This window comes from Macaca nemestrina, chromosome 11, assembly GCF_043159975.1.
Source record: "Macaca nemestrina isolate mMacNem1 chromosome 11, mMacNem.hap1, whole genome shotgun sequence".
NCBI lineage: Eukaryota > Metazoa > Chordata > Mammalia > Primates > Cercopithecidae > Macaca > Macaca nemestrina.
This window is the reverse complement of record NC_092135.1, coordinates 127612316-127638458: the sequence shown is the minus strand read 5'-3', so window position 1 is coordinate 127638458 and position 26143 is coordinate 127612316. Positions and strand designations below refer to the sequence as shown.

Below are 26143 nucleotides of genomic sequence, written 5' to 3'. Positions count from 1 at the left end.
ATAAGATTTTTTTTTGTACACAAGATTGTTTTGTGATATGTGCTCTATGTATTATTAATAAAGAAAGAAAATATATAGGTGGTCAGAAGCTCCGTCTTCCTGGCTACCCCCATTTCCCCCCATCCTTTTCCTGAGTTTGATGTGTTTCTTTCCATGCATCTTGGTATACTTTTACTGTACGTATACATATGTGTAACAGCGTTTCTTAATGCTTCATAGATTTCAATATTTATATAAGTATAAATAACGTTGAGAAAAAAGCAGTTTGCTAAAAGAATTCTTCATACATTCTGACAGCTAAGCATTTGCTGGTTTTATGTATTATAAATTTCATTTTCAAGCCTGTGTCTTGTCTACTGTCTTTTTTTGTGGTAGCTAGGTACATATAATTTAAAGTTGGGTAAAGTTAAATTGATTATTCTTTATGGTTATTATTTTGCATCTTGTTTAATAAACCCCCTGCCTTCAGATCAATGAAATGGCCCTCTATATTTTCCACTTGAAGTTTTAAAGTTTTCTTGTGGGTTTGTTTGTTATTTACATTTTTTTGGATTATATTTTAAGTTCTGGGTTACACGTGCAGAACGTGCAGTTTTGTTACATAGGTATACACATGCCCTGGTGGTTTGCTGCACCCATCAACCCAGCACCTACATTAGGTATTTCTCCTAATGTTATCCCTCCCCTAGTCCCCCACCCCCAGACAGACCCTGGTGTGTAATGGACCCACGTGTCCTCATTGTTCAACTCTCACTTATGAGTCAGAACATGTGGTGTTTGGTTTTTGATCTTGTGATAGTTTGCTAAGAATGATGGTTTCCAGCTTCATTCATGTCCCTGCAAAGGACATGAACTCATCCTTTTTTATGCCTGCCTAGTATTCAATATGTGCCACATTTTCTTAATCCAGTCTATCATCGATGGACATTTGGGTTGGTTCCAAGTCTTTGCTATTGTGAATAGTGCCGCTGTAAAGGTTGTTAGTTCGCATTTAGCTCTTGAAGCCATCTAGATTTACTTTTGTATGGTGTGAGGTGTGAGGGACCCAAACCCTACTCTTTTTCCTGATAATGGAACCCATGTCAGTTGCCTTAGAATCAATTCTTTTCTCTCTCTCTTCCCCACTAGTAGTCCCCTTGGTCTTACAAATGTTTTGTTGTAAAACGATCTATGAATGTGGCTTTGTAATGATGAGGCTTTTTAACTTTCACTCTTGACAGAGCTGAGGAAACGTTTTTTTATCATATTCATGAATTTTGATATTTTGTTTTAAAATTAAAAATCAGATACAAATGAATGTTCATATTAGAAAAAAATGCTCACTTAGTGAAAATAATCATTGATGCAAAAATACTTATAATATTTATTTCTCCCAGTTAGAGGCTATATGTATTCATCAATTTATTCCATATTTATTGCTGCCTAGTATGTATGAATAGCTGCTCTAGGACATAAAGATCATTCAATGACAAATATGGTATGTCAATGATACTGCGATCCATATTCAACTATGATTAATCCGAGTTTATTAGATGGCTAAAACTGTATGGCTTAACTTGATACTGTGGAGTCAGATTGGTGATCAAGTAACATGAATATCTTATCAATTATCAATAAATCCAACAGAGGATGTGTACCCATGCTGCATGCCCACTCCAAGAGGACCAAGACTAGGGTGGGTGATAACTGGGTGGGGCCTTTGAGGATTTCCAGCATTTGTGACTCCACAGTAGCCAGGAGGAGGAGGAGGACTTGGGTAATGCAGGTAAGCTGCTTCTTGGTAGAAGCCTGGGGTTCCAAAGCAGAGATTGAATTCTAAGATGCCAGTACAGGGATGGAATTGAGAGACAAAGCAGCCCTCAGAGGGCAAGGGTGGGAGCAAAGCGAAAGGATCCGAGGTGGTTGCTCAAGCGCCTGGTGCTGATTTTGCTTGGCCTTAGGTGTTTCTTGTGAGGCTTGGGAGGACCAGCCTGCCCTGAAGTCCTGAGGTCTCAGTGGATGGTGGTCGTGCGCTTTATTCCCTTGCCTCATTGCATTTTGTTTTGTCAGACTTGAGTGCTGCCTACACTAAATTCATAATCTGGTAGAAAAGCTGTTGGTAAAGCTTTCAACACACTGCCTTTAAAGAGGAGACACTTGACAATTTCCTTTTGTCTCATTTTCTTTTAGGTTTTGTGAATGATTCTGTGACTAAGTCTATTGTGGCTTTGCGCTTAACTCTGGTGGTGAAGGTCAGCATCTGCGTGCCGGGGGAGAGCCACGCAAATGACTTGGAATGTTCAGGAAAAGGAAAATGCACCACGAAGCCGTCAGAGGTAAGGGGATGCCTGGCAGCTTGCAAATACACATATTTACCTGAATAAATACATAAGTATGTATGTGTTCTTACCCCTTTCATCCTTACTCGCTCTATCTATCTATCTATCTATCTATCTATCTATCTATCTATCTATCTCAAGCCAAGTTGATATATACATTCCTTTTTTTTGATTTTGAGATGGGGTCTCACTCTGTTGCCCAGGCTGGAGTGCAGTGGTGTGATTTTGGCTTACTGCAACCTCTGGCTCCTGGTTTCAAGCAATTCTCCTGTCTCAGCCTCCCGAGTAGCTGGGACCACAGGCACGCACCACCATGCCCTGCTAATTTTTGTATTTTTAGTAGAGACAGGGTTTCGCCATGTTGGCCTGGCTGGTCTGGAACTCCTGGCCTCAAGCCATCCCCCCGCCTTGGCCTCCCACAGTGCTGGGACTACAGGCGTGAGCCACTGTGCCCACTCCAATAGATAAAATTTAACCATTACAAGATTCTGTCTATTTTTCTAATTCCTTGTTGCCTCCTTTCAACCCAATTAAATCCCTTGCTCATAAACTTAAGGGAGTAGTTTAAAAACTGAAATGCTGGTTGGACATAGGACATGAGTATTTAGAGACTTCAGGACTGAAGATTTCAGTTTGGGACTTATCTGAATATGAATGGAATTAAAATCACTGGGATGGGGAAAGTGCACTGTGAACATTAGCAAGAGTGGAAAGGAAGAAAACAAGCGCATGTGCTAAAGAATCCCCCAAATGGACGGCTTCAATTATATGCCAGTATGCAACATATAGATATTTAAATCTCTATGTGATTTTCAAAGTAATTGTAATAAATTTGTGTAGTGATAGATCCTCTTGTTTTGGTATAAAGTAGAGATTTTGTGAGAAGTAGCGGTCATTATAGCCAGTAGTACAATCAAGAGAAATGGAAGAAAGAAAAGGTAAACACAGTCATTCACTTACCCGTTTGGGGGACTGTTGCGTGCCAATGTGGTAATTTCCTCCTTAGGCTTTGCTTTTCCCTGGCTATGATAATAGAGTTACAGACGTCAGAGGAAAGTAAGAGAAGAAACCGAGAAGAGGCATGGACGAGATGACCCATTACCTTTGCTCTTTGAGGAGCCGGCATCAGAAACACTATGGGAACCCTGAGCCCTGTTCTGCTTTTTCTTCAGCAGATGTGGCCAGGGCATGGGGCAAGGCCCAAGTACAGCTTCCTTCTCTGCCTCCTGTTTTCTGTTTCCAGGCAGCAGTTTGGGAGTCAGAAGAACAAAGGACCACAGCAGTCGTTGAGGTCAACCTTCATCGGTATAGAACTCCTTTAAAACATACTTTTTTTTTTGAGACAGAGTCTTGCTGTGACACCCAGGCTGGAGTGCAATGGCGCGATCTTGGCTCACTGCAACCTCACCTTCTGGGTTTAAGTGATTCTCCTGCTTCAGCCTCCCAAGTAGCTGGGATTACAGGCATGTGCCACTATGTCCAGCTAATTTTTATATTTTTAGCAGAGACAAGGTTTCACCGTGTTGGCCAGGCTGGTCGCAAACTCCTGACCTCAAGTGATCTGCATGCCTCAGCCTCCCAAAGTGTTGGGTTTACAGGCGTGAGCCAATGCACCTGGCCCAGAGCTTCCTTAAAATATTTTGCAGGTGGACTCCAGGGTCCACCTGAAGATCTCTAACAAGGAAGACTTCATACCTTACAAGGGGGCCAATTCCAGTAGGGGACATCTATTCCCCTCACCACTCACTACATCCATCTCCAGCATCTTTTCTTTATTTTCCTCTCTAGTTATACACATATTTCTGTTGAAGTTAATGTTCAGTGACAGTGGATTCCCAAACCCCAAAAGAGCATGGTTTGTTTGAGATTTTGAGGGTAGCACAGGTAGGCGATCGTCATGTTATTTTAATGTATGTGTGTTGTGGGCTTCTCTGCAGGCAAGCCCTACCTAGGAGGCTCTGCCTGGAAGCTTCAAATGGACTCATTGAAAAGGCAATAGAGGTAGGTGTGTAGCACCTGGCAGGCAACTTGGCCAGCCTTGTCAAATGTGAAAAAAAGTGACTCAAACACTGTGGTGAAGAATCCAAATTAGTTTTAGCAGATCCTTTCAGAGGCAGCACATCTCCATTAGGGGGTAGCAGCTTCTTTGAAGAGCTTCCAGTACCTTTGAGCTAACACCTCCTCCTTCCGCATTGCCTCCCGGCTCCATCTCAGGTGTTTCTGGTAGAGCCTCTGTTGTCATTGATTCTGTATTGCCCTTCAGTCAATTTAAGGAAACTGTGGCAATAATCTTATCTGAGCCATTAATATTACCCCTCAGTGACTCTAAGCAAATGATTAGGTTGGAATGACCATGTCCATTTCATTCTAAGACATACCACCTTGGTGCACACTGTTAAGTTGGAGAGAAATGTCTGGGGGGACTTGAACTCCCTAAGGCAGGAACAGAGGGAATGGAAAATCTGTTTTTTTTTTGTTGTTTGTTTGTTTTTTTTTTGTGCCTACTTGGGTTCCTGTGACTTTTTGTGATTGTTGCAATGGCTGTTTCAGTGTCTTAGAAGTAGCTTGCTAGCAATGAAAAACTGTTGTCATCACTTTTTTTTTCTTTTTACTGTTTTCTAAAATTAGAAGTTATATAGTCCAACCTTCCACCCAATGTAAGAATCTACTCCATAGCACAACACAAATAGAACTGTATTTTGTGATTTAATTTTATCGTTTCTAATCATTTTTATGTCTTTTTATTAGATCATCCATCAAAATAAAAGCAATTCTGTTATTTCCACCCCGCTTTCATTTGGTAATGGAACTCATTTCTTTTCTGTCAGAGGCACTTGGGCGAGGGCGTATTTCACAATTCCGAGCTGATGTGTGGTTTGTGACAAAGCTCAAGCTTGCTGTTCTTGATATTGCAGTATTTGGGGAAGGTCTTTATAAACGTTTACTTCAATACTGCCAGGAGCTCTCTGTGCTTGAACACTCCTTTCCTGTTACCAAGGATTGATTCTGATCTTTCCTTCTCCTTAAAAAGAACTTTAGATCTCTCTTTGAACGTGGTCACCAAGGTTGTTAGGCTACCAGCGGCTGCCTATTGGTGATTGACTCCTTAATTATCTTACGGGTGAGTGTCAGGGCGTCAGCATGGGGCTCTTGGTTGGTTTAGGCCTTAATTCTTCTTTAGATCCAAATTAGATTCCATGGACTGAGTCTCTCTAGGTCAAGAAATTTGTATTTGGAGGAACAGGAACATTGGATGGAGATTATATGTATATAATTACATATATACTCTATATTATATAATTAATATATAATATATAAATTATATAATCACATATATATGTGATTTGTTTTAAGGAACTGGCTCATGCAATTGTGGGGTGTTGGCAAGTGCAAAATCTAATGGGGGAGGCCTATAGACTGGAGACTCAGGAAAGAGTTGCAGTTTGAGTCCAAAGGCTGTCTGCATGCAGAATCCCATCTTGTGTAGCGGAGGTCAGCCTTTTGTTCTCTTTGGGTCTTTAACTGATTGGATGAGGCCACTCACGTTATGAAGGGCAATCTACTTTTCTTAGCCCATTTATGCTGGAGGATACATTTTTTTGAATTTTTGTATGAGTGAATAATGAGACCTTGGCAATGACCTTGAGCAGTTGGATATAAGTAACTCCCACATGCTTAGCATTCCAATAATGGAACACTAGGTATATTAAACTGTACCGATTTCATCCAAAATACCTTCACAGAAACATTCAGAATGATGTTTGACCAAATAGCTGGGCACCGTGGCTCAGCCAAGTTGATACGTAAAATTAACCACCAGCAGATTCTCTCTCTTCTTCTAATTCCCTATTGACCCCATTTCTACCCAGTTGAATCCCTTCCCCCCAAAGTTAAGTTTGCCCCTGGCGAAAAGTCATATTCCAGGTCCTTTGCTCAGCTGTGGATGTCTTTTGTTGGGCAGCAGGGTGATTCTGATGTCAGAGCAGATTGTGGACAACAGTTCTGAAAACAGAGGCCTCAGAAAAGTGCTTCTCATCTGCCCCTTCCTACCGACTCCCTAAAGGACATGCATAACATCTTTTCGTCCAAGGATTGTGTTGTTAATGATTTCAAGTCCACATGGAGTTAATAATAAAGATAAATGCTAGGCAGTGATATAATGGTTCAATAACGATCCCATCGTTTTCCTGTTGGTTGGCTCTGGCCTATGTTCATAGGTAAATGGGATCAGGACTCCACTCTGAGAAGGCTCTCTAGAAACCTCACTATCTCTTGCCTTAGGAATCCACCATCCTTAATCTATTAGGATCGCATACCAGAGCTGACCACTGAGACTTTGTTTTGAGAGAGAATTGAGCTGGCATCATGCTCAAGTCTTCTAGAGCCCAGGGGTGGGGCTGTCTCTGAGAGAAGCTCTTCCATTTCTGGCCCCTGATGAGTCCTGACTTCTGGGACATCTCCTCCTACCTTTGGAATTTGAAGTCTCAAGCTCTGGGAAGTCCTACTCTTCTTACCTACAACTGAGTTCTTTCAGTTGGGTTTGGTTTATTGGAAATGATCAATGACCCGAACCAGTTACTTTGTCCATTGCTTGATAATACCAACTGTCCTTGTTCTATAGCCCATGTGGCCAAGATGGGAGACACTGTCCTTTCAGGTCCGTGTCTGCCTCGTATCTGTTTTCTCCTGTTCCAAAACCGTGTGCCTCCTTTTTAGGACTCCCTGTAAATGATCGTTTCTTGGACTTGTCTATTTCCAGATTTACTCACAGAGTGACACACACGCCATGGCTGATGTACGAGCAGCCTCTTCATTGTCTGACCCCAGCCCCTCGCACAACCCCTGCACCCCCAGTTCCACCCTCAGATCTCTGTGGTTTTGCTTGTGCTGCTCCGCATCTGGAGTGCTTATCTGCCTCACTGGCCCTGCTCCCTCTGAGCCTCTACCACTTACCCTTCCACCTCCCCAACTATTTTTCAGGCTCAGCTCAAAATCTTCCTGCTTCCAGAAGCTGTCCTTAATCCCCAATGGGAAGTAGGTCCCTCCTCTGAAGTCCTGTAGAATTTTCCTTCTGTTGTGGGAACACATGACTTTTGATTTATGCTTCTATGTCTTTATATTCATTAATGTTTTGCATTCGCTTCATTGCAGGGTTATTGAACACCTGCTGTGTGTCTGGTACCCTGTAGGCTCTGGGGGATACATACTAGTCTAGCAAGACATGGCCTCTGAGAAGCAGTTACAAGGTCGCGGGGACAGGGTGCTGGATGAGTAACTCATAGATTAGAGAGCAGTATGTTGTGTGCTGTGGGAGAGGTTTGCAAGTACATTTCTGAGAGCCCAGAGAAATGTCTGACTCAGATGCGAGATCACGGAGAACCTCCTTTGGAATCTCAGAAGGTGAGCTCTTCGACGTTAGTGACTGTGCCTGGTTCATTCAGTATCTGTCGTAAAAACTGCCATGGTGCTTTCCAAACAGGGGATGCTCAGGAACTGTCTATGAACTGGACGAAAAAAAACAAAAGAATGGAAATAAGATATGAATCCAGTTGTCTGAGTTTTGAGTTAGATATGTGCTTTGAGTTCGATACTTGCTCAGTATAGGAGCATGAAAAGTAAATGGTGAATTTAGTTTTACAAAATAGTGAGAAAATATTCTCTGATCTAAGGCCATCTCACAGATTGCGTGACCCAGAAAGTTGTAGTAACCCCTTGGGAACATTTTAAGCAGCATTGCCAGTTCTTCCCTATCATTTCAAAAAGAAGTAGGTCAGGAAAATTTGAACCCATGGATCTTTGATGCTATCCTCTGTTGGTATGAAAGCATCAGCGAACTCCCCTTGAGGTTCGGAAGTGGGAATGTACAGAAGTGCAAGAGAAGATGTCATCTTCACTCACCCATCACTTCCCTGAGAGCTCATTCCTCCACATCATTAGTGTAACACAAAAGTCCTCGTGAGACCTTGAAAGGCACCGTGACCTGGTCGGGTTATAAGAAAGGAACAGGATGGGAGGGGAGCCGAGGGAGCCCACAAAGAATCAAAGGAAAGACCTTCCCTGCATCCTTTTCAGCACCAAAACTGCAGCTTGCAAGGAGGACATCAGAACATACAGTTACTTTGTAATAGTTCTGTTCAGTGTGTGGTGGGCTTCGGAGCCCAGAGTTCTGCCAGCACTCTGGAGGAATTTCTCCTTTCACTAGGGAAGGAAACAGTGAGAGGGGGTGCAGAGTGGGATAGTGAATGGGAAATACTTGATAAACCAGTGGCAAGTGTTATTACAGATAAAAGAGGCTAATTTATTATAAGAAATTATTTTTCTTGGGCTGGGCACGGTGGCTCACGCCTGTGATCCCAGCACTTTTGGAGGCCGAGGCGGGCGAATCACCTGAGGTGGGAAGTTCAAGACCAGCCTGACCAGCATGGAGAAACCCCGTCTCTACTAAAAATACAAAATTACCACCAAAAATGATACATATGTGACATAATGCATATGTTAGTCTGATTTATTCATTCCACAGTATATACTTAAAGTTTATTCTTAGCAATTTTCAAGTATACAGCATCATTAACTACAGTCACCATGTTGTACGATAAATCTCTTGAACTTAAAAAACATACAAAATTAGCCGGGCATGGTGACGCATGCCTGTAATCCCAGCTACTCGGGAGGCTGAGGCAGGAGAATCGTTTGAACCCAGGAGGCAGAGGTTGTGCTGAGATGAGATTGCGCCATTGCACTCCAGCCTGGGCGACTTATGACAATGTTCATTAAACATTTTTGGGTCAGAGAGCAGATGCTCCAGACTTAATGCTAATGTGAAGATGTCTGAGATACGTTTATTTGCTAACAGCAGGGTGATTTCTTCCACAGATTTTACTTGCAGAAATGGCTTTGTGGACTTCTGAGAGAGAAAGTGCTTTTATGAGTAATAAAAGTACAATAATAATTATTAGAAACACATTAACCATAGAGATCATAAGAGTAAGTGCAGCCCAGCTGTTGCTTTTTTTAATGAGTAAAGAATTAGCCTGTCTAGAATTTCATTGACTTGTGTTTGAATTATAATTCTTGGTACTAATGTAATTAAAAAGCCATTGCTGCATTTTGTGTTACAGAACAGAAGGATGATTGTATCGTCGCCTGCACAGAAAATGCAATAACATATTTGAATCGTTTATTATAAATTAAAAAATTAATTCTAAAATTATCTCCCAAAGGATAGACATCTTATCATGTTTCTATTTCAGGAGGTCAAAATGTATGTCCCATTCGGACAGTTACAGAGGCATTGGGGAATGTTGGTGGTGTGCTAAATGTATTAGGGCGAGGATTATATCATTGGTAACATTTTCGGGGTCAGAGAATTTAGAGTAGAAGGAGATTTTAGAGGTCTCTCCACCTATTTTATCTTAAACACCAGGAAATCAAGGGCTAAGAGATATTTAAGTCATTTATCCAAGGCCCAAGAGCTAATTTTTGGTAAAGCCAGAACAAGAATGAAGGGAGATTTCTGGGCTTTTCTCTGGGGTTCCTCCTGCTAAGCAACACTGCCTCTAATGCCCTCCACCCCCTCTAGGAGGACATTCAGGATTATAGCAGCCTTTGTAGCCCATTCAGTGTCCTTATGCAAAGTTTTAATGTTTACTATGAGAAAAAACAGGTAGCAGGTAGAAATACATTTTTGGGTTTTTTTATTTTGGCAGGGTCGGGGGTTGACCTTATGGCATTTTGGTGCAGCATTCTCAAACCTTAATGTGCACGTGAATCATATGAGGATCTTGTTAAATGCAGAATGTGACCAGTGGGTCTGGGATGGCCCTGAGATGCTCTGCAAGCGATGCCTACGCTGCCAGCCTGGGGACCACGGACCTTAGACCAATGCACTAAAGGCGGGGGTCTCATGACCTTTCAGAGAGACGTAGAAGATTTAGCCCCCTCTCTTCCATGATCTTATTTGGCATGTGTTGTACTGGGGCACAGAACTCCCTGGGTTTTTCTGTCTCCAGAGCAAAGTTTGAGAAAATGAGGGTACAGGTGAAATCAGTAATTTGGGGAACATGAGAATTCCCACAGCTGTGGCCCGCAGCCTTCATACGCCGCCAGGAACTGTCTATGTGTGGCCCGATTTCACACTTCATTTGCTACAGATTTTAAGTCTTTACAAAGAGGAGAGATACTCATGTCATAACTGTATGGGAGACATAACTATTGTTCTTAGATTTTAATTCATAATGTTTAATATACAGAAATAAGGCTCTGGCTAGACTTTTATGACCAAGAGCAGAACATGATCACTTTGGAGCTTGCTGAGTCAGCTTTCCTTGTTCTTCCTCCCCCTGGAGTGCTTATGCCTTTGTCCTCTTTTTCAGTTCATAAGTCAGTGTGTATGTGAGAGCTGCTGGAAACGAATGGCTATGCCTGGGGTGGGTGCCCATATGGGGCTGCTGCCTCATTGCCCCTCTGTAGGGACCCGAAAACCATCTGCTTGTTCCCAGAGAGGGGTCTCTTGCACTTATCACCTTGGAGGATTCATTCATTTTCATTCTGTCATCCAGTGTCTTGTGAGCATCTTTTCTCTATCAAGCGCAAACTAAGCTCCAACCAAACCAGGGTGAGGACACAGATGTGTCCCTGCTGCCCTAATGTTTCATGTCAGAAAACTGGCATTGGAAGTCACTGACCTCCCCGCTTATCTGAGGCCTAAATCCCCTGTAAACCATTTCTGACCTCCGCAGTCTTCCTCAGACTCTAACTATGTATCTAGCCAATGACCATCAGATGCAAGTTGGTACTTCTTTCAGATTTTGAGGGAAAAACTCCTTTTAGCATTTCTCCACCACGGTCTTTGGTCCTCTGCACCCACTCCAAATATGGCTTTAAATTATAAGGGGACTCATCTATTTCCCTGAAGTCTGATGAGATTAGACCTTTAGTTTGTCTCATGGTAATTGCTCCATTCCTTCTTTGAACTCATCTTACATTTTAAAAATCAGTCTGGGCTGGGCGCGGTGGCTCACACCTGTAATCCCAGCACTTTGGGAGGCTGAGGTGGGTGCATCACCTGAGGTCAGGAGTTCGAGAACAGCCTGGCCAACATTGTGAAACCCCATCTCTACTAAAAATACAATTAGCTGGGTGTGGTGGCATGCACCTGTAATCCTAGCTACTAGGGAGGCTGAGGCAGGAGAATCGCCGGAGTTTGCAGTGAGCCGAGATCATGCCACTGTACTCCAGCCTTGGCAACAGAGTGAGATTGTCTCAGAAAAAAAAAAAAAAAATCAGTCTGGCTTTACAACATCTCTTTCCAAGTTGTGGGGTGTCAGGTGGTTTCCGAGTGGCCAGCTGCATGTGTCTGAGGATGCTGCTATTAGGGGATGGTATAGTAGCACTTTTTCGAACCACCAATGGACTCTGGGCATTGGCAACTAATGAGTCTTAATGGCAGGCAGGGTTGGATTTGGAAACTTTCTCCAAGGTATTAGTTGAGATCTACTGGCCCTCTGGACAAACATTACCCCCTTTCTGGACTTCCATCATGCTTTTGTTTTCAGAACTTGACTCATTTTCTGCCTATTGAGTTATAGACTCGAAGATTTGTCTACTGGGTACTGTTAGTCGTTTTATTTAAAAAACTGTTTGGCTTCACCTAGCCTTGTGGTTTTTAGACATTTTGGTCTCAAGATCCCTTAAATTCTTAGAAATGATTGAGGACCCCAAAGAGCTTTTGTCGATTGGGTTATATCTATTGATATTTAATGCATTAAATTAAAACTGAGGAATTAAAAAATATAGCCAGGCACGGTGGCTCATGCCTGTAATCTCAGCACTTTGGGAGGCCGATGCAGGCCGATCACCTGTGGTCAGGAGTTCAAGACTGGCCTAGCCAACATGGCGAAACCCTGTCTCTACTAAAAATACAAAAATTAGCTGGGCATGGTGGTGGGTGCCTATAATCCCAGCTACTTGGGAGGGTGAGTCAGGAGAATTGCTTGAACCCAGGTGGCAGAGGTTGCAGTGAGTCGAGATTGTGCCAGGGCACTGCAGCTTGGGCAACAAAGCGAGACTCCATCTCAAAAAAAAAAAAAAAGAAGAATTAAAAAATATAAATTCATCTTATTAGTAAACCCAATAAACTCATCACATGTTAACATAATAATACCTTTTAAATGAATAATAATTATAGTTCTAAATCAAAACAAAATAGAAGAGTGGCATTGTTTTCATTTTTACAAATTTCTTTAATGTCTGGTTTAAAAGAAAACAGCTGGATTTTCACATTTGCTTCTGCATTCAATCTGTTACAATATGTTGTTTTCGTTGAAGTCTAAGAAGAAAATACAGCCTCAATAGATACTTAGTTGAAAATGGGATACATATTTTAATAGCCTTTCAGATATTTGTGGATATTCTTGAAAATACTCCAAAATTTGACATGTGAAAGATTCTTAAAGGTTAATTCAATGTGGACTCTGAAGCCATATCGAACGCTTGCAGTCTGTTTCATTACAATCTATTTGTCTGTTTCATTACCATCTATTGGTCTGTTACGTTACAATCTATTGGTCTGTTTCATTACAATCTATTTGTCTGTTTTGTTACAATCTATTGGTCTGCTTCATTACAATCTATTGGCCTGTTTCATTACAATCTATTGGTCTATTCCATTACGATCTATTGGTCTGTCTTGTGTTTTGGATCTTTTGCTGGTGAATGGGTTTGGTAACATCACACATCAGTCCTTTGGAAAACATTGGATCACTGAGTTATACAGAGTTTCCAAATGTTGACACATTTCATTTTACAATATCAAAAAAATCACGTCTGGTCATCAGAAAAGTCTTTAAGTATTGGGAATCTGTCAAGCTAGCATAAAAGTTTTCCAAAATTCTAATTTGCTCTTGAAAGCTCAGATTTTATCTCTGACAACAAAAACTGTTGGTTATTTTCCTTGAAGTGACAGGCTCACTTTGTTCATTTGAGAGAAAATGTCCGCCAAATAGCCATGTCTGAATAACCACAGTTTGTCTTTCAGTCATTTTTTTAAGGAAAAAGGATGTTCCATGAAAAATGGATGAGCTCAGGTCACGGCGAACGATGGCCCAAGTGTGCTTTCTTGAGGGAGCCGTGGTGCTTCCCGTGTGGAGCAGGAAGGCCTGGTGCACACATTCCATTGTCAGACAGAATGTTGGAAAGATGTGCACTCCAGGGTTGAGAGTGCATTCATCAAATTTTAATTTTTACTGCCGCATCAAGGACTTTCGAGGTGAAACTGACATTTTTTTCCTCTCTGCAAATGCCTAGTGATGGTGATGATCCCAGTCTACTGCTTCAAAGCCGTGGCTTTGCCTCTTACCAAGGCATCAGCAGTTTTTCTCACTATTGTTTTTACATCTTTGGTGTCCATGTCAACAGAGTGGAAAAGGCACATCATGTCTTAATATTATTATAAAATCGGTTTGACCTCATGGACCTCCTGAAAGGATCTCAGGGGCCCACTGGAGTACTGGAAATCACATTTTGAGATCCTCTGTTCTGGTTCAGGCCATGCCTCTAATCCTTTTTGTCTAGACCTGTTTTGACTTTGTTTACCTTTAACTTATTATTCTGAGCACCCTTAGTTTAGTTTTGAATAATTCAGTTTTTTCTCTCTTTGATCTTGAAAATCCACACAATAGTCTCTCCTCTGTGGTGATTCTTTGAATGGCTTCCTTGTAACAGCTCTGGGTCAATCTACTAAAAGCAGATTTGACAAACTCCCCATCTTTGTCTGCTCCTTAATCCCCTCAACCCCATCTCTTCCATTTCCACCCACACCCCCACGCCCAGCCCGAGATCAGCAGCTGTCTCCCTTATTATTCCAAAGGCACTTTCTCTCTTTTCCCTTCTCTGCCAGCAGCCCACGTGCGGCCAGGTTAGAAGTGAACTGAACATTCCCCCAAGTCCTGTTGAAAGATAAAATGAAAGCCAGCCAGTTAAAGTTACAGAAATCTTCTAAAGTGGTTAAAACCAACTTTTCTGATAAACATTGTTGAAAACTTTCTAGACAGTAAAAAGAAACAAGGAAATTGAGCAGTTGCTTTCCAGGAAATTGGTCGGCTTCCCTGGGCTTCATTTCTCGGGTTCCACCCGGGGCCTGGGACCTTCTCCTTGCAGGAAGGCCTGAGAATTTGCCCCTGGATCTTTATGTTGGGAAGACAGTCATGATGGTGGGGAGGAAGCCAGATTATAGCAACCAAGGAGGAGCTTTGGCAATCTGTGGGGCTTGCCTTTTTTATAAGTTTGACATTGAAAAGAAGGACAGAGTGGGATGGTACCTGAGTGGGAAATTTGGTCAAAAGAAAGGCTTTTGCTTCTAGAGCAGAGGATGCATCACATTGAAATAGGCAGAGGGAAAGAAACTGGCAGCTGGGGAGGCGGGAGCTGTTGGAATGGTTAGGTGGGATGTAATTAACAGATGAAGGTCTTGGAGGGGATGGAATTGACAGAGGTGGGGAAAGCTACAGGGAGGGGGAGGGAACCTTCCTTTTCTGAGCAAGTGATGTCAGGCAAAAGACTTGACAGAGGTGCTTTACATTTTAAAAATGGAGGTGAAATTCAAATGACGTAAGATTAACCATTTTAAGGTGAACTATTCAATGGCATTAAGTACATTCAGCTTCATGCAGCCACCATCTCTGTCTAGTTCCAAAACATTCTCGTCACCCCCAAAATAAAGCACCATATTCATTAAGCAGTTACTCCCCATTTGTCCCTTCTCCCAAACCCTGTCAACCACCAATCTGCATTCTGTCTCTGTGGATTTACTGCTCTGGACATTTCATATAAAGGGAATCATATTAAATGGACCTTTTGTGTCTGCTTCTTTCACTCAGCGTAATGTTTTCTGTCCCATCCATATTATAGCATGTATCACTACTTCCTTACTTTATATGGCTGGGTAATGTTCCATTGTATGGATATACCACAAGGTCCATTTATCACTGATAGACATTTGGGTTGTTTCTACCTTTTGGCTATTGTGGTTAATGCTGCTATGAACACGTCTGTACAAGTAATTGTTTGAGTCCTTGTTTTCAGTTCTTTTGGGTGAATACCTAAGGAGTAGAATTGCTGGTTCACATGCCAATTCTATGTTTTACTTTTTGAGGAGTTACCAAAGTGTTTTTTGCAGCGGCTGAAACAGTTTGCATTCCCACCAGCAATGTACAAGTGTTCTAATGTCTCCACATACAAACACTTTTTCTTTTCCATTTTTTTTGATTCTTGCCATCCTGTGAGTGTGAATTGGTATCTTGTGCTTTTGACTTGCATTTCTCTAATGATCAATGATGCTATGTTAATCAAAGCTTTATGAAAAAAATATAATAGGTGCTTTATGTCTTTGGAAAAAAATGAGTTTCCCTAACCAAACTGAATTCCAACCATATGCTGTTTGTCCATGAGGCAGATCGGGCTTACAGGGCAAGAAACAACGGTACACATCACTTTGTTGAATTGCTTGAGAGCAGCACTCCTGGAAATAGTGGATTGCTTTGCTTTGGGTGAAGGTAGAATTTGCTGGGAGCTGCCTTTGAATATTGGCCTAGGTTAGGGCAGAGCTGGCATATCTGCTCACTCTCAGGTTATGCTTTGTCTGAGAGTCTTTTAGAAGCTTGGTTTGTTTCTAGGGAATGTAAAACAAGGCAAATTCAGAGAAGATGGTACCCTAATATTGCCTTGACCCAAAAAGAAGTCACCACCACTGTGGGAAAAGGGCAGGTCATACCTCACCCCCAGCATCTGTCAGGCTGTCATGAATGCTCTTATGGGTTTCTTCCTTTAGATTGCCTTTTCCTTGTACTCCAAGAATAATTCCAAGAAACTTGGCCTAAACCCACATATCTGTTACCGATTGGTAACAGGGGAATCATTCCGTACTCAATTTTCTTTCACATAATGGGCATTTTAAAGCTAAGATCAGCATTTAATTGAGTCACAGGCATTAGTTCTTTCCAAGTTCATAGCAGAGGAGAGTTTCTAGTTTAATGATATTTCTGTGGTTAAATAGGATATTTCCAAGTCAATAAGGGATAGAGAAGCTGACTCCAGAAGGGAATGAGAAAGCTCCCCCTGCAATTTGGCAGCTGCTCAGTAATGGACAAACCCAGCAAGGTTGCTACAGGCCTTCTCAGACCGTTGCCATGAATGCAGTCATCTCTCTTTTGTGTGACTGTAGTTAGTTTCCATGCAATTTCTGAGCAGAAAATTTGAGCCGTGTCTCAGTCCTCAGACAGAAGTGGTTATGTGATATGTGCAATGGGATATCGTTTAGGGCTCGAATGGAGAAAGAAGGGCACAGGGGAGTCTAACATGACAGTCTTCCTGGGAATCTGAAGAGGCCCTGGCAAATGTGGAATGTCCCAGAGTTGCCCAGAGTTTAAAGGTCATTAATTATGTAGGACATCAGAGCTGTCATTTATGCGTTTTGTTTTTGCACAGTGACAATATTTTGGCAGGAATCTGGGGAAACATTGAAGTATATGAACAGAGTAAGTAACTATAGCTGTTTATAGAATATCATTTATATATTTCATAAATATGCATGTGTGTTTAGGTCTATATGTATAGAAAAACTTAAAATTTTTTTTTGCTTTCTCTCTCTTCATTCTATCTCCACATTATAGTTCAATAAGTGCTTTTTAAACTTCTTTAGTGTGTTTTTCATTTTTCTTTTCTATTAACCTTCTTCATTTTTTTTTTTAAGACTTGAGGTCTCCATCCTGGCTAACACAGTGAAACCCCGTCTCTATTAAAAATACAATAAACTAGCCAGGCATGGTGGTGGGTGCCTGTAGTCCCAGCTACTCGGGAGGCTGAGGCAGGAGAATGGCGTGAACTCAGGAGGCGGAGCTTGCAGTGAGCTGAGATTGTGCCACTGCACTCCAGCCTGGGCGACAGAGCGAGACTCCGCCTCAAAAAAAAAAAAAAAAAAAAAAAAAAAAAGGACTTGAGGTCTCATTCTGCCAGCCATGCTGGCGTGCAGTGGTGCAATTACTGCAGCCTTGACCTGTCAGACTCAACCGATCCTCCTGCCTCAGTCTCCTGAGCAGCTGGGACCACAGGTGTGTACCAGCTTACACCCAGCAAGTTTTTTATTTTTTGTAGAGACGGTATCCCTGTGTTGCCCAGGCTGGTCTTGAACTTCTGGGCTCAAGGAATTCTTCTGCCTTGGCTTCTCAGAGTGTTGGGATTACAGGCATGAGCCATTGCATTGCACCTGGCCTCTTCTTCATTTCTTTATGTGGTTTCTCATTAGCATTTTACCTTTACCTTTTTTTCTTGTAATTTTCTGGTCTTAGTTTGGTTTCCTATAGATGTAAGTGTTGGTAAGCAAAGCACTACAGGTGTGAGTAATGGACAGTTGAACAAAATCATACACATTAGCCAAATTAAATGTTAATTCCAGAAGTATTAATGTTCAGTAGAAAGTAAAATATTAAAGGGATGAGTTATATATGTCATGAAAGCACCAACTGAAGTGATGATGAAACAATCTTCAGAGGAAGTGTGGTAGGGGTCTTGGATGGAAAAATAGCCTTTGGAAAGATGGGTGGCTGAATGGCAAGTGTCGTGGTTAGCTTGGAGTTGGAGGAGATCAAGGTGGGGCTTAACCACAGACAATGGGAACTTGTAGTATCCAGTCACTTATCATCAAGCTTGAATGATTTTCATTGATTTTTCAGCCGAAGCTCGCTCCTCTATTGTTAGGATTTCTTCACACATGGTAGATTTGAGGATTAAAAAAAAAAGATATCATGTTGTGGTATCTAAAATCAAAAGCAGCAGGCAGACTTGCCTTTTGCCTGAAGGGCTTTCTCAGGTTGCTAAAATGAATGAAACTGTGAGAAGGATGGGCTTCCATATTTAGATTAGTATAATATTATACATCCATTTTCTACCAGAAGAACAATCCATTTTGCAATTTAATCACATATACTCCCTGACATTAGCTTAATTGAAATCCACAGGCTACTAGTGAGACGTCAGTCCCATTGCTGTGCCCTGGTAGGAAGCATCTCCCACCCGCCACAGCCCTGGGACATGGACATTTTCTTTACCCGAATTATCCAATGGAAACCGAGGCTCTAGGGAGTTAAGTGACACAATCCCAGTAAGGATTGGAATTCAGAAAATTTTTAGCACTGCAAAGGCACTCACATTTTTCAATTTTGTTTAGAGCAGTAAGAAGCATGGGAAGGCGTTATTTGTGTTGCCTAGTTGGAGAGAGGATTCAAGGGGACAGCAAATATATATGTGTTCCTGTCCTCAGTCCAGGTGATGTTCAGCACGGGCTTCCATATTTATACAAAATCATCTGATAAAGTAGGAGGTTTCATGGCCCTATGGAAGCCAGCAGACTTGCGGGGAGAGATCAGGGTTCAATGTCTGACTCCAGCATTTACTGACATTGTACTTCTTATTTCCCAAGAGCCTTGGTATCCCTATCAGATCCTGGGGATGATAGAAATATCTGTGTCACAGGGCTGTGGTGGGTGGGAGGTCTTAGGCTGCACAAATCTGTGTAAACGCTGGAAAAATTTCTAATGGAAATTGAAATAACATCACATAGGTGGAAGCACTTTTTAGAGCATTTTCCCAGTAAAAGGTGGCACATGTGAGGCACAAACCATGAAAGAAGCCATCGGTTGCCTCCGTCAGTAGTCACCTTCTCATGGTGCTCATTGCATCCTGACCCTGTTATCCTAGGAAGTTTCTGCCACCACTCATCCTCTTTTGAGTGACCCAGGACTCTTCTGACCAACACAAGGGATTGTAATTGGCTTCAGTGGAAATCACTGGGGCTAGACTCACGTCTAATTTCCCTCTTGGAGTTCTAATCTTGCAGGATAATTGTTGGAAGAAAGTTGATACTTAAATTTCTGAGTTCGAGTCATTAGCACATGCTCCATTCACTGGCATGTAATTTTTTTAAAGACCTGTGTTGTGACAAGTGTTGGTGCAGCTGACCACAGAAATGTGCCGTTTGCCTCACTTTTTAGCCATTGCTTTGAAGCTCTACTCAGCTAAATGTATTTCAGTTTTGCGGTTAAAATATAAAATTGTTGATGTATGTCAATTTTAGCCAGAAATACTCGTGAATATATAATCATTCCCCATCCCAAAAAGAAAGCTGATACATAGGTCTTCTAAAAAATTGAGAAACCATAGCTACCAGCTAGGAGTAATAGTAGGAGGAAATAACTTTAAAATGTTATTATGAAGTTTTTGCTTCTGAGCAAAACGTTCTTTTTAAAAAATAGAAGTAACTCAAACATTGATACAATCCAGTTGCCCATGCTGTTGGACAGAAGGCACTGAGGTAAGATTCAAAGCTATCGAGGATGGTTTCTTAACCCCAAATTTCCTTGAGACACCAGCCTGGAAGGCTGCCTGGATTTCTGTTCTTTGAACTTAATTCCTGTATAATAAAGGCATGGCTTTCTATTTAAATGCAAATGTCCCTAAAATAGTAACACTTTAAGGTGTTATCTATTACTAAAACTGGAACAACTCATTTTAATTGGGGGTTGATTTCTGTGAAAGTGAGAATAGTAGATCGTCCTAGAATGTAGGTGCACCTTGTAGGTATGGGCTGTGAGAACAGGGATCTGGGTTTGGGGAGGTGTGAATCATCAGATATGAGTGCGTATCTGAGCCTCATGTCTGGGTTTCATTTCAGAAACAGGGGAAGCTGGTGGTATTTGAATTATTCTTCTGAGGCAGAGATTATGCCAAATAAACCAGGCTATGTTTCAAAGGAGCTTTGCAGGCTCTGGGAGAATCCCTCACCGGATGATGTGGACGACCTTGAACCTCATTTCACAGCAAAAGCCTAGTTATGCAGCTTTTGGAGAGGACAGGTGCTTAGGCCAACTCACAGGATCTTTTTCTTTTTAACATGAGCCTCTGTAACTAATACTTAGAAAAAAGAATTTGAGGTTGGCTTCCACACCAAGGACCGTAGTAGACGGCATCCATACTGCAAGGCGATTGGCCTTTGCTGCACACTGAGCACGTGAATGAGGACGTGACTTAATGTTTTTTCCAGCACCTAGATGGATCTGTGTTGGCTCAAAGACTTCCACACCCTACAGCCCTGTGACGGGCATTTTCATCATTCCCATCATCAGATGGGGACACAGAGGCTCTAGGGCAGGAGTCCCCTACCCTGGGCCACAGACTGGTACTTGCCTGTGGCCTGTTAGGAATCAGGCCGCATAGTAGAAAGTGAGCGGCGGGCGAGCTAGCATTACCGCCGGATCTCCGCCTCCTGTTAGATCAGAGGAGGCATTAGATTCTCATAGGAGCGCAAACCCTGTTGTGAACTGCGCATGTGAAGAATCCCGGTTGCGCCCTCCTTATGAGGATCTAGCTAATGCCCGATTAGCTGAAGTGGAACAGTTTCATCCCAAAACCACCTCCGTACCCCTGTCCAGGCAAAAATTGTCTTCCACGAAACTGGTCCCTGGTGCCAAAGAGGTTGGGGACTGCTGCTCTAGGGTATTAAGCATGGATTTCATTTCCTCTGAATAAAAGAGCCCGAATTCAATATCCTAGTCTAGGGATCATAAATGAGTTCGGAAAGAAACTACAAGCATCATAATGGTTAAAATATGATGCATTAACCAAGGTAGTTTTGAGAGGAAGATGTGAGCAGTGTTAATGTTCTTAAATTTAAAGTCGTATGCAGATTTCCTTTCTTGCTCAGAATTGGAGGATTAAATTATCACACAAAAGAAATTGCTTCGTGTGAATATTATAGATTAATAAAAATTCAAAGGCAAGCAAGGTTCATTTTGTTTGTGAATTTTTGTAATTCTTTTGCCACTCTTGAGTTAGATATGTTGATAAGTTTCTTCCAGAGATTATTAAAATGATTCTTTTTCTAATTAATCTGGAGAAACACATTTATCAGATCTAACCTGCCTTTTGTTTAATATTAAAATAATGAAATCAACAAGCATTTAATGAGATAAGATTTAATTAAGATGAATAGTAGGACTTTCCTACCTTTGCTGATGTTATATCAGTTTGTGTGGGTATAGATTCAATAAAGTAAGAAATAATCCCAGTACTTTGGGAGGCTGAGGCAGGTGGATTATCTGAGGTCAGGAGTTTGAAACCAGCCTGGCCAACACAGTGAAACCCCCATCTCTACTAAAAATACAAAAAATTAGCCGGGCGTGGTAGCACATGCCTGTAGTCCCAGCTACTTGGGAGGCTGAGGCAGGAGAATTGCTTGAACCTGGCAGGCGGAGCTTACAGGGAGCCAAGATCGTACCACTGCACTCCAGCCTGGGCAACAAGAGCAAAACTTAGTCTCAAAAAGAAATAATAATAAATAAAGTAAGAAATGCATTGATTAGGTCAGAGACTATAGAAATAAAATGCCAAGTGTTTTTCTTTAAATGCTGAAGAAAGCTTTTTAGTTAACTTCCATGATATCAAGGATTACATAAAACTCTTGGAATTTAGGCTATATCAATATTTAGATTTAAGTGTATATTGTTATTTCTGTAGGAAAACAATGGACTGTAAAGCTGGCATTCACTTCCTGTTAGGAAGACTAAAGTAATTCCTTATGTCAGCTTTATGCAATGTTCTACTTTTAAATTTATTTACAATCTCTCTCTTTGCATTAGACTTGAGGCTATCCACAAAAATACATAAACCATAAAATAACCTATTAAAAGGAAAGTTGATGTGAAGACTGAGGCAAAGAATTTTAGGTTGACTAGGAAAATGAAACTGGGTTAAAGTTACAGATGCACAGAAGAAGGCCCATATCCCTGCCAAAGATGGGCATCAAGACACACACATGTTTTTAAGCTGCGGCCCATGATGTTATGAACCACACATGTGAATGAGCCCCATGGGAATGAGGAGAGACGGGGAAACAGGGATGGAGGAAGGGAGACGAGAGAAGAACCACATATCAGAGCGATGCGCTGAGATGGCAGCCTCATCATTAAAGGGGGCGTGGCCCAGGGGAGTTCGTCACGTCCATCTCCCTATCTCAGGATCTTGAGTTTTGGATGGTGACAAACATCTTGAGAACTCAATGGTTCAGCCCCAGAAGAACAAAAGCTGCTGCTCAGGACCGGCTCAGAGCAATTAGAGTGTTAGAAACAGTCAGGGCACTGGGGACTCTCTATAAGGAATTAAGGGCTTCACCCTTTTACCTGGACCAGGTGCAGGTGCAGGTGCAGCTCCTGCCTGGTGTCCACAGCTGTTTGGGTATTTGATTCTTCCCTATCTCCAAGATTTGTGAAGGGCTAGATAATCTTAATGGGAAAAAAGAGACTGGGGAAGCGGGGCTTTGGGGGTCTTACCCCAGCCCAATTTCTAATCTCTGCGTACAGCCTGGCTCATGAATCTAGCCTGTGATTTGATTTGATTTCCTTGCCTCACTCCTGCAGGAACTGGGAAGGAGGACCAGTCAACCGCTTGTATCATGAATACAGCAATTGTATTTATGTCTGCACTGACTCCTTTGTTACTGGATAGGTGTTTTTGAATATCAGTTGCGTCATTTTAGAGCTTTCAACAGTTAAATTTTAAAAACAACATAAATAATAGCATCTTTGGGTTACAGCACATCTCCTTTTATTTTTTCCTGTTTTGGAAGTCAGGCCTAACAGGAAACAACATAATAAATAATATAAATTACTTGCCCATGGTCAAAAATGGAGAAGACCCAGGAACAGGATCTCAGCAAGCAAGGTCGTGTTTTCCCTGGCTATGCTGCTTTGTCATCTGTGCTTCATGTTCTTCCAGCGTAAAGAGCAGGTCTTGCCATCAGACTAGCTGGATTCAGAGGTCAGCTTTTCCATTTATGAGCTGGCAGACCTTGGTCAGTTTACTCACCCTCTGTGTGCCTCAGTTACCTCAAATATAAAATTAGAATGACAATGACAGCCACCCCAAAGGTAGCTACGAGGATAACTGCATTTTGCAAAGCCTTTAGTACAATGCCTGGCATTTATAGAGGACCTAATAAATATTCACAGTGAAGATGATCGTGATGATGAGAATGACACAGATTTTTTCTCTAACCGGATTGTCAGTTCTTGGAGCGCATGAACTATGTTTTTTGCATCTGCGCATGCATTGCTAACCTCTTCACACAGCAATTGTTCAAGGAATATTGTGCACCCTGTAGGATAAGAGGGTGAATACAGTAAGCATCGCATATCTGTGAAGGACTAAAAGCAGCATTTGAGGAAGGCTGCTCTGAAAATAGTTGGAGGAAGAAGCAGAAAGGGGAAAGGGAAGTAGTACGGTTTGAATTCTGTCCTCCTGCTCCCCAAATTTGTATGTTGAAGTCGTAACCTCCAGCACTAAGAGTGTGACTGTATTTAGGTAGGTTCTTTAAAGAGGTAAGGGAGGAGATTAGAACATAGACAGACAGAGTGAAGACTGTGTGAAGACACAGGGAGGAGATGGCCATGAGCAAACCAAGGAGAGAGGCCTCAGGAGAAACCAGCTCTGCCGACACTGTTGTCTCAGGCTGTGTATCCTCCAGAGTGATGAGAAAGAAAGTTGTGTTGGTTAATCCACCTACTCTGTGATACTTCATTACGGCAGCCCTAGCAAATGAATACAGAAAGAGTAGGAAAGAAACCCACGATGGGGTTGTTAGCGTTCTGGAGCGACATGAAATCTCTGGGACCAGGACAGTGGCAGAGAGGATTTGTGCCCTACATGGAGCTGGAACCCAGGGCCACTAGACTTAAGAGTGGACGAGGCCTTAGGGGGTCACCCCCTTCCCATTCCCACTCAGTGCATCATGTTCCCCTCATCACCTTTCTCAGGAGGTTGTCTGAGTCCTGTCCCTCCTACCTTGCATCTCTGAATGTCTTAAATTGTAAGAAGGTCTTTACAATGAGATCCAATCTGAGCCCCTCTGCCTCTGACTAGCTGTGTGACCTTGAGCAAGCCACTTAAATTCTCTGATTTGTTTCCTTATTGGTAAAATGGAAAAATCACACTTCTTTTGGAAGACTCTTGGGAGGATTAAATGAAAGAAGCCTCCCATGATGCCTGGCACATGGCAAGGCTTTCTTCATTAGAGGATAGCTTTGTCCTCTGTTCCGTCCCCATCAGCTTTCCATGTTTAGGAAGAGTCACCACTGCTTCACCATTTTATCATTTTTGCTCCCCTCTGAGGTAACTTGAAGATGCTGGGCAGCTTCTCTATTCTTTAACCAGACCTTCTTATTGGTAATTTATGCCAAAAAATTTTCATTTCTTAAAGTTTTTTTTTTTTTTCCATTTTCTTGTGCTATAACACAGGAAATAACTACAGGGCTAAATGGAATTTAAAAATAAGAAAGCAGAATGGTTTGTTGTCTACTTGTGGGAACAGGCTCTTTTTTCAGGGAAATTCAAAGATGAATTTTCAATGACATTCTTTTTTTTTTAAAGTCAAACTTTACTTTTGTTAATGGATTAGAACATTGCAGCAAATAAATACACAGATGTGAGTGAATTGAAGATCAAGGCTGATTACATGTAAATTGTATGCCTAATTATAACCACTCCAAGAGTGCTGAGAACACATGAGTTGCCAGGATATGGCTGGAAGCTGCTTTTGAACATCTCCATTCTACCAACCCATGTATCTAGTTTTAGGAAGAATGGCTTCTACAGCATTTCGTAAAAGACATTTACTTTCTTCTCCCCTGGGTAGTAAAGTAAACTTCAGTGTCCTTGGAAGGAAAGAGCAGGACTCTCATTATTGTTACTATTATTTAAAATTTAACATTTAAGCCGAAGGAATTCTATGAATTCATGAATGTCAAATCCTGAATTTAATGCTGAGATGATCTGCATGTTTCTACACTTGTCTTTTTTTTTTTTTTGTAATAAGCTACTACATTTGCAACTAATCAACCCAAATAAAAGAACGATAGTATATCTAAGAATGGTGGGGAAATAAAATTATGAGCTATAAGTGATATTAATATGTTAAATTACATGTGTAATGAATAATAGAACAATAAGACCCAGCCAAAAGACAAGAATTTAAAACATGCAATTCATAGTTTTTCTTTGAGCACTGTGTTCCCCCAAAGAGGCAACAATTTGTCTCTATGGCTAGGTTCCAGGTGTTCTTGTGTGGTCTGGGTTTAGGAAAAGGCATTTATAGTCATTTTTACATTATACACAGAATTCTCAGGTAGTCTCTTAAATTTTACATCCACATAGTCCTTTTTGCTTCTTGAAATACTAAATCTGGGTTTAGTAGGAGGCTAAACTCTACATGGCTAAAAGGGGATGCTGAACTGGTTTTCTGACCCTTTAGTCATAGCTCCCCTACGCTTAATCAAATGAAAATGTATGCAATGGTTGCTGTTTTCTATCTGGGTTTTAGTGTCTGTCACCTATGTAATTTCAGACCTAAATGACTGTCCTGTCTGGTTCCCACAGCCTAGGAGCTGGGTTAATAGATCCTCGGTTGAGGGTTATCAGGACAAGGTATCTCCGTGACCTCTGTCTGCACAGATGCAGGGTCAGTGCATTTGGGGTGATGGTCAGTTCTCCCTAGACCCCGACCAATGCTGTGTTGTTACATGAGTCGGCCAGGACACACTTCCTCTCACTGATGGCTGCTTGGGGTAACATAAGCTCTCGTTAAAAGTGGCTGCAGAAAGCCCTTACTCCTGGAATCTTCACAGACAGGCTCCCGGAGCTCCTCCATTAATTAGGAGCAAAATGATTCCAGAGCTTTCCAATGTTAGGAAACTGACTCAACTTGATGCTGCCAGTATGTGGGGAAT

General features: G+C 41.8%; 1 protein-coding gene across 5 annotated transcripts in view; it reads left to right on the top strand.

Annotated features, from left to right (window-relative positions):
- The window catches only part of LOC105473962 (delta/notch like EGF repeat containing), a 363113-nt gene that overhangs the window by 170300 nt on the left and 166670 nt on the right, over positions 1-26143 (top strand). For all 5 annotated transcript variants that reach the window (XM_011728232.2, XM_071073494.1, XM_011728235.2 and 2 more), the window contains exon 5: positions 2170-2315. In XM_011728232.2, coding sequence (XP_011726534.2) covers positions 2170-2315 — 146 coding nt within the window. The remainder of the gene's footprint in view (positions 1-2169; positions 2316-26143) is intronic.